General features: G+C 36.1%; 1 protein-coding gene across 1 annotated transcript; it reads right to left on the reverse strand.

Annotated features, from left to right (window-relative positions):
• Window positions 1-318: 318 nt before the first annotated feature.
• Window positions 319-9,258, reverse strand: LOC139091850 (V-type proton ATPase 116 kDa subunit a 1-like). Its single transcript, XM_070642079.1, has 7 exons — window positions 9,010-9,258; window positions 4,833-5,126; window positions 4,529-4,735; window positions 1,900-3,279; window positions 1,603-1,744; window positions 883-1,055; window positions 319-588 (listed from the first exon to the last, which is right to left on the reverse strand). The coding sequence occupies exons 1-7, from the start codon at window positions 9,124-9,126 to the stop codon at window positions 499-501; spliced, it is 2,403 nt and encodes an 800-aa protein (XP_070498180.1). The 5' UTR covers window positions 9,127-9,258; the 3' UTR covers window positions 319-498.
• Window positions 9,259-9,484: the final 226 nt, after the last annotated feature.

Raw genomic sequence — 9,484 nt, forward strand, 5'->3', positions numbered from 1 at the left:
GCAAGGCACGAAAAACTAAACTATCCAACGAATCACAGTCAAGCCAGGCCACATATAGCCTGAACATAAAAATCAATGACAATGGCAATGAATCGGAAAGAAAATGTTAATTTTATTCATTTAATTCCGAACATAAGGTTTCATTTTATCGCGCTTAGGACGTCACACAAATGGTAAATTTATGTGCATGATTTAAAGCTATCGAATTAAGCTTTAGTTAATGAACAAATTTTTTTGCTGCAACAAGTAACAAGCTGCAAAAAATTTATCTAAATTAAAGGGATCAAAAAGTGATAATTTTTTTCGACAGTCAGTGTATAATTTTGTTATTAACGTTTCCAATGGTATTAAGTATGTTATTTTATTGCTGCAATATTGTTGACATTTTATTACATTGTAGGTATGATATTTAATCCATTAAATTATTCATTTTAATGCTACAGAGACAGAGATGACTTTTATCTCTGATTGACTACACTTGGGGCGCTTTTAAATCCATTATTCATCCTCTGCGTTGATGATTTGATTGAAGTCAAATGGATGGAATATCAGACCGGTACCGGTGTAGAACTTGGACATCAATTCGACCTGCGGATGATTGACATGTGAAGGATTAATTAAATGTTATTTTTTAAGAGTTAAATCAGTGTTGTCCAAACTGCTTGCTGCGGCATCACTGAATGACATGAACCGTGTACGGCGTCAGTCGCAGCTATCAATAAATATGCCGTGTCCACTCCTGAAATGCCATGACTGCATGTTGTGCATCACGGCACCACTGAACTGGCATGGACCTTATTCAGTGCACATTTCCACATTTTAGCCATAACTTCCCATCCCACAAAACAATTTAAACAGCACCAAAACTTAATCAAAACTTACCCAATGTAAACGAAGAGTATGGAGGAAAGCTGAAAGACCTTCCATACCAACAAGAATGGCTAATGTTCCCATAGCCCAGCATGGGAAAATGACGAAAATTAAGGCTGCTCCCATGTAACCTTCTGATTTCAAGGCAATTGAGAACACCATCGACCATAAGACTTCGGAAAGTTCTGTAAAGAGATGAAAAAAGTTGGGTTAGGTGGGTTAGAGTTCAAGTATTTGTGATGTTTTGGAGCATGCTCCAAAAGCAGAGAAAGTGAAAATGTCGGAAAATTGGGTTCCATGCCAACGAGACTTAACCGTCATGCTGAATCTGACTTGAAGCCTGGGGACACAATTTTTCAACTTTTTCACATCGTCTGCCTTTTGGAATGAACTGTTGATGATTATACTTCATTAAGACAGTGCCTAGTCAAGACCACAGCTAAACTGACAAAATATTTAGTCTGTCCTGTATCCCGAAAGCAATCGGCGTAGAAATATCCAAAAATACGACCTCAGGTCAGCATGACTCTTGCCCAGGCCAGTCGATGAAATACGGCCTCAGATCAGAGTCTAGTTGAGCTGTAGCCAGATTTTCGGCCATTTCTCGCCGTATGCTTTGATTCTCATACAATTTGTAAATAAGGGTCTGATTGTCTTAGAAATAAGATTACCCTACACATCATCAAGATCCATATAATCACCAAAAGCAGTCTTAAAACCTTCAATACTTACGCGAGTGAGCAAGTGACAACGCCCACAATCGAAGATATGAAGCAGTATGTGAAATTGTACTCAATACGTATTCAATTGTATGAATGCCTTGATGAATCCAAATTTCACTCATTGGTTCATCATCATGTCCTCCATGTCCACCCTAGAATGTCACATAAGCATAGAGTTAGTAAAGTTATTGACTCACACAAGTGCAATAAACTCGAACTTTCTATAAATCACATATCACATGACATTATACACCACGTGACTATAAGCATCATGTGATTGAAATTCTAAAGAAATGCTCATACTTACTCCATGACCTCCCTTGCCTCGTGTGCATGAAATATAGATTGGTTTACCAATCAACATCCATGGAATGCAAATAACAGCAGTAATGACGAAAATATTCTGAATTAATGCCTGATTCTCATACATGTACTCTTGACATCCATCTTGGAACTTATTTTCACCTTGAAGCAACATGTTGATGAAGTAAATCAATACAGATGGTGCACAGCCTGGTGACCATGGTGGTTCACTCTTTGGTGAGAAGACAAGCCATTTCCAGACCATCATGAAGCACAAATAAAGGAAGAGAAGACAAAGGAAGAGAAGTTGTGGCAAGAATTCCAAAATAATTGAACTGTATCTCTTGAAATGGATATAATTGACGGCTGACATGAAGACACCAAGCATCATGTGAATGATACCAATAATGATTGAGAACTTCATCTTAAAGGAGTTCAAAAAGATGATTTTATTTGTGGCCAACATCCATGTCGGGTCAATACCAAACCAGTAGACTTCACCATCCTTCAAGAAGTCTTCAGATGGATCCAACTGTAATTGATCATTAGTCATAAGTGTCGTTGCATTATAATTATTTTGCCATGCTGATCCAAAGATATTCATTGTCTTTGAGAACAAGTCATTATAGATGAATCCAGTATAGATTGAGAATATTCCCATAAGTAAGATGATGTAACGTCCGCCGAAGAAAATGTTGAAAATTTCACCTTTTGACCGGTCACCCAAGAACTTCTTCTCCTTAACGACCAGGAACAATGCAAATAAGAACAAAATAAATCCATGTCCAACATCACCAAACATAACAGCAAATAAGAATGGGAATGTAATGATTGACGACAATGCTGGATTAGCTTCACGATAGTTGGCAACACCATAAGCATCAATCAAGTTCTGGAAGCCTCTTGTGAAGCGATTAACACGATTATATGTTGGCGGTTCCTCATTGGTTGAGATAACATTCATAAATGATGGAACCGTTGATCCAACAGCCATTGATCCATCTTGTAATGACTTTTGAACCAATTCCAAGTCACTTGTTGGAATCCAGCATTCACCAATCAAGCACTTCCTTGACACATCCATGTTAAATAAGTTCATTGTATGATAAATAGCCTTGATCTTCTTGACAATAACAATCCATTTTGGTAGGTCTTTTGAGACACTAACAAGTACACGTTGACGTTGATCTTTCGTTTGATTGATGACCATGTTGAGGTCCTGTAGACGAACTAAGACACCTTTCAGCATATCCTCACGTTCATCATAGTTATTTGGACATGGATAAAGTGATGCATGATATCCGGTACACACTTTTCTGACACGTGTCTTTAATTGGTCACCTTGGAAAAATGCCACAAAAACATTCTTGTAAACTTCCTTGCCCTGTTTATGCAGCCATGAGCATTATGTTGATGAAAATTTCACGAGATTAGAACAAAAAAAGTCATTAGTTGAGGCAATTTGTTCTTTTAAGTATCAAGAGATTAATAAAGGGATTTTGGTTCTATTGTGTCTTTCTAGTAGGAAGGAGCTTTAAAAAACAATTCAGCATGAGAATCTACTCATTTTAATGTCCATCAAAATGTTTATCTATTCACTTTAATGATCCAACATCATTTTACTTTTACATTAGAGAGATGAACATCCTCTATAAAACTTAAGTGTATGAGGAAGTTAAATGTGCATATACACTTATGAATCCACATACTTATAGTACTTGTGATACTTTAGAGCATTTATCTCTTTACTAATGTTAAATAATATTCATGAGAATTTTTGTTCGTGAGGAAATGAGGGAAACTATTGAAGATTTCTGTGGTTGGAAGTACTGTTGTGTTTTTAGGGATGTTCTAAGCGATATAACATAGACGCTGGGACATTCTTGCATCATTGCGTTCTCTTAATGCTGCTCTGTTATGGAACTAGCACGGGATTTCAATAAAACTATTTTCAGATAGTGCAGATAGTGCGCAGCGCATTATATGTGATACATAATCGATTTCTCTTGATCTGCTCTGTTATGGAACTAGCACGGGATTTCAATAAATCCGATTTCAGATAGTTCAGATAGTGCGCAGCGCACTATACTCGATTAATTTGAACACATGAAAGCTGCTTAGTAGAAATTGATAACCCGAAGTTACTTAACTCCAATTCAAGTGTCCTTTTGTTTGTTGAATGAACAACAATATGCTCAATGCGTGTCAATAAGGAACAACCCACTAATTAAATTTTCACACATCCTAACCACAATATTAATCTCCACAAACTCCATATTGTCCCTCTTAACACCTCTAAGAAAACAAAATCATACAAAGTTTATACATAAATAACTTTATCCCCATCTGTAGACAGTCATTAATGTCAATGCGATTAACTCCCTTTTAATTTATAGGCTCACATCCCATTTGACAGGATGTATTTTCTACTCATATAAATATCCTAAATCTTCTCAGAATTCTATCCATTTTACTGGAAGTTGCCCACCCTCAAGGAAGATTCATGTAATCCCCATTTAAGTACTTAGAAAGGGATGAACAATTTTTCTGTCCCTTTTTTTGTGCTCCTTCCACTCGAAACGACCATAAAAAACCCTTTTTTTTCATTAGCACATCCATTGATGCATACATACCGTTTTTGGATCAGTAAATGGCTTTTCTATATCAGCTTGTCGCAAGAAGACATTACCACGTGAGATGCGCCACAATATTCTCTCAAAACCCAAAATCCTTTCACGTTCAATAACGCCAGCCACAAATCCAAGTTGTTGTGTTTCTCCTGCATCGTCCATTTTAATTCCCTCTAAATTTGTCGAGGCTGCTTGATCGGAGAAAAAGGACTGTTGGGATAGACGACAATAAAAAAGGGGTCATTTATAAAAAGGAATGAATTGAGGATTTAAAGGAAGGAAAATAAATGGAGCGCATTAAATTTACTTGTGTCCTTTCGAGTACGTAACGTAGTTCCGTAAGCTCTTGAAAATTTTGCAATAATTGGGCAAAATTTTCTGATAATTCTAAAATTTCATTTTCCGTCTTCTCAAATAAAGCCTCAAGATCGATAAATTCACGGGGATTTGGTACGGGTGGTAAGTCACCGCTCAATTCACGAACTTCCATTTCATCCTTGATAAGCTCCTTCTTAATATAATTCACTTTTCGTTCCATTTCATCGCATCGTCTCACTTCGGCAATAAACTTACGTTGAAAAGCATTGAGCTCGGGATTAAGCTGTGAATGGAAGGGAAAAGTAGAATAAAATCATGTGACTTGATGACATTTTGAGTTAATAAACAGTTATGATTATGATTATTATGGCGGGGGAATATTGTCGCTGTTACTTATGAAGCAGTGAATGGTATGTGTAAATATGATGGAAATTGAGGATGAAGAAGACGAGTTTATGAGTGTACTTATATGCAAATGATCCTATTTAGAGACATAGCCATCATTCTTATCGTGACATTCTATAGCTCATTTTATGAATGTAATATTGTGTTATGGATGTTTTACTCTTTGTTGGGGAATGTTGTATAGTTTTTCATAGTTATATTGCAGTAGTCTCTTAATAAAGATTTTGAGTAGCTTGGAATGTTTAGTGGGAATTTTGGAATGAAATCGAGATTTAATACTGAAATCTTAGTCAATGGAGGATTCCTGAGCGACACAATGCTTCTATGCCGCATATATGTATCAATCATGCGGTGGCAAATATGTATGAATCACAAGGCCGCATTTATGTGGCAGTCACAAGGCCACATATATGTGACAGTCACAAGGCCGCATATATGTGGCAGTCACAAGGTTGCATCTATGTGACAGCCACAAGGTCGCATCCATGTGACAGCTACAAGGTCGCATATATGTGGCAATCACATGGTGGAAAATGTGACAGCTACAAGGTCGCATATATGTGGCAGTAACAAGGCTGCATTTAAGAGACAGTCACATGACCAAAACTATGTGGCAATCACAAAGCAGAATCTATGTGGCAGTCACACGGCAGAATCTATGTGGCAGTCACAAGGCAGAATCTATGTGGCAGCCACAAGGTCACATTTATGTGACAGTCACAAGACCTCATCTTTGAATGCCTAATGCAGTTTTTGGAAAAGGTTTGTGTTGCTCGGGCTATCTGCTTATTAACTGAACATTCACGTCATTTTTAAATTATCCTAAAACTCATGAACACAACAATGAGCTATAAATGGACTAAAAATCGATAAATTTAACAAAAAAAAAACCAATTTCGATGTTTATGGATTCAAAACTAGTCAAAATCTAACAAAACTGTTCTTTTTTTTTGCCCATTAAACAAAAACTGCAATGTCAATATTTATCAATCGAAAAAGCATCCAGCACAACAACATTTCATATCACATTTATATATTTTGATGCTTGCAGGATTTTTGTGTGACATTTTGTCGAAAGAGGATTATGACAACATTGTTTGGGAATAAAAATTGAAAAGCAAGCAACACTCTAGCATTGTTAGATGAGATTTGAAATTTATGTGAATTCTTGGAATTGTTTGTTTCAGAATAAAGCTAAGATAAGTGCAGATTTGTTCTAAAAATCAAGTAGCAACAGTTGTCTCTGTGGTAACAGGGTATTCTTACGATTTACCGTCAACTGAGAGTTCTTGGTACCGAGACCAGGACGTCCTAGATTTGATCAACTACGAAGAATTCTCGAGTAGTCTAGATTTTGATGTCCGTCTCGATTTTGGCCTCGAAATTTCGACAAAATCTGGACTTAGGGAACCCTACCGTCAACTTGACTACTTAACGATGTTCATGTGACTATAAAGTATCTTGCATAATCTTGCGCAGCACTGGTGTGTCGCGGACAGGTGCATTTGTGGTCTACTAGACCCGTGGTGGACAACCTGTGTGCCGCGGCATACTATTGTGTCGTCAAAATGGATTCAATCGATGCTCCCCACCAAGTTGTGTCATGAACAACAAAAGGTTGTCCACCACTGCACTAGACTGTATTCAAAACACAACAATTCATCCTTATCTCATCAATAATCACTTCCAATCCGAAAGTCATTAAATTTAAGTGGACTACTTCTAGTCAAATAAAGTCGACTAACCTAGCAACACATTTCAAAAATCAAAATACAGTTAATGACCATCGCTAAAGGATAATACGGAAAATTGTCAACATAATTATCATAAGCTATTCATATTATATCAACACACGATAAATCAACATAATAAAATTCATGACTATCGTCCGAACCTACGTAATTTTGATAAATTGTGTAATGAAAATTCATGAATGGAACTGCTGAACATATTTACTATAAAATTGTGAGCTTCTGTGTCAATAAGTATGTATTAATTGATAGTGAAAGCTAATCAATAAACATCGTAAATGCCATCGTCCTATAGTATGTCAAAATATAAGTAACATATGTCAGAATAGCTGACGACGAATGACAATTAAAGCCACTACATTTATTTTTTTCTAAGTGACTTGAAAAGAAAACGATAAAAAAAAATCTTTATCAGCACATAAAAGTCGTTATACTTAATACTATTGCCTTGTTATCTCTTATCTTCTCGCTTTTTGCTTCACATTTGATTCTTTTGTTTAATAGAGTTGTAGTAGATTGTTGTTACGAAATAGAGAGTACTTGCGCATCATGTGACTGAAAAAATTGAGTTGCGCTTGGAAGGGTTTTGATGAGTTTTAATGAATGGTGAGCAGTTAGAGGTTTGTAGGATGTTCTTGAATGGCAGAAGTCTGCTAATTGTTCAAAAATCAGTCAGCAGACCTTCATGAGTCTAATATTGTTCTAGATTTAAACCAAATTCGACATAAAGTCAGAGAAATTCTGGCTTGAAGTAGGATTTTTGATCAAATAACTGATTTTTGCTATTTGGAGTTGCAATTGCAGGGTAAAGTCACCAGCTCAGATTCCGAAATCACAAGTTGAAAAACATGTAACAGCCTCCGGTTGATATAAAGCAAGATTCTTCCTTAAGTTGAACAAGTTGACTGTCACGAGGTAATATTTCAAGTGGGCAAAAATACGTTAAAATTGATTAAAGGCATGGTAATGTCTAGTTAATGGCTGGCTCCCTAGCATGCTAAGAGCTCTAAAGCTATGATTACTAAGGCTATGAGAACTAAAGCTTTGAGCACTAAGGCTTAGAGCTCTAAACCTAAGAGCCTTTTGCATGATAGAGAAATACCACTATGATGCAACTAAACGCTGACTCTTAACTTGTTTGAGGTTTTAATTCATATTTTCCACTCGGGTATTCAAGGTACTTGAAGAGTTGCTAGCTGTACTGAGCAGTGTCTTTACAAATAGATGATTGCCGAATAGTACTTGTCATTAGAGTCTCTTTTTCGTCAGAATCTCTTTTTCAGGAATTTAAGGTGATTTTTAAGGGTTTTTGTCTTGAAAACCTCTAGGAAATTGAAGAATTCAATCTAAAGAGTGCGGATTTTTATTCCAGAACAGTCCAGTACTAGGTTTACTAAGTGAATTGTAGACCATAGACGATAGCTAATGTCTAACTGCTGTATGATTCTAATGTATTTAATCCATTCAAGATAACACAGTCTTTCACATTAAATTTTCCATAATTATGAATTTTTTCAACAAAATTGCATGTATTTAAGTCATTCTGACACTATTAAGTCAACTTTTTACGTCCATTAGTCACTATTTCTTGTAATTTCCCAACAAATTCCAACTGTGACATAAAAAATCACTTTAATTTATCAAATAACAACCTCAAGGTGCTAATTACATATCTTTTTGGAAATATTAATATAACGCTGAATAATTGGCATATACAGCACAAGGCAGCAACATGAAAAATCAAGGAACAATCCACAAAATGAATTTTTTCAACACCTTCCATGACATTTTGTAATTTTCAAGTAATTATTTTTCAAAATTTTTTTCAATTTGTTCCTTAAAACTTCCAAGCACGCTGCTACAAAACATAATAGCTCAGTCTACATCCTCAAATTAAATAATAAACGACCATTACACAACTGCATAGCAGCTCCATCACCATCGGTACAAACAGTTCATGGCCAGATGACATAAATCACTTATCCTGTAACAAAATATTAAGGAACTTACATCACGAAATTGTGCAACGCCAATTTCACCAAGCTCAGCAACAGTCTGATATGCTGCTTCTGGCTGAATAAACAGCTGACACAGGGTCATTTCATCGCTTCTAAACAGCGCACCCATCTTAACTTGATGGCTTGCTAATTAGCACCAAAATTAACACACAAAAAAAAGGATGCCTTTTATAAAATTTTGAGCCCTTTTTCTTCCACTTCTTTGTTCGGTGGCTCCACAAAAACTACTGAACATTTAATTGAGCAATTAATTTAAGTCGCTGTGTAGAAATTCTTTGTCGTTATCAGCTTGTTAAACACTTCTTTTATCTCATTGGGTGCTGATAAGGTGTAATAAGCACGTGAGTATCTAAAAAATTGTTTAATTTTTAACGGAATTTTGAGCAAAAGTGAGCTTAATGATACAATTTGTTATGCTGGATGCCTGGCCTTCTGACTGGCTGGCCTCTTTGATTGGATGGCCTTCT

The sequence above is a fragment of the Chironomus tepperi genome, unplaced genomic scaffold, assembly GCF_022539635.2.
Source record: "Chironomus tepperi strain 1889 unplaced genomic scaffold, CSIRO-AGI_Ctep_v1 contig_262, whole genome shotgun sequence".
Lineage (NCBI taxonomy): Eukaryota > Metazoa > Arthropoda > Insecta > Diptera > Chironomidae > Chironomus > Chironomus tepperi.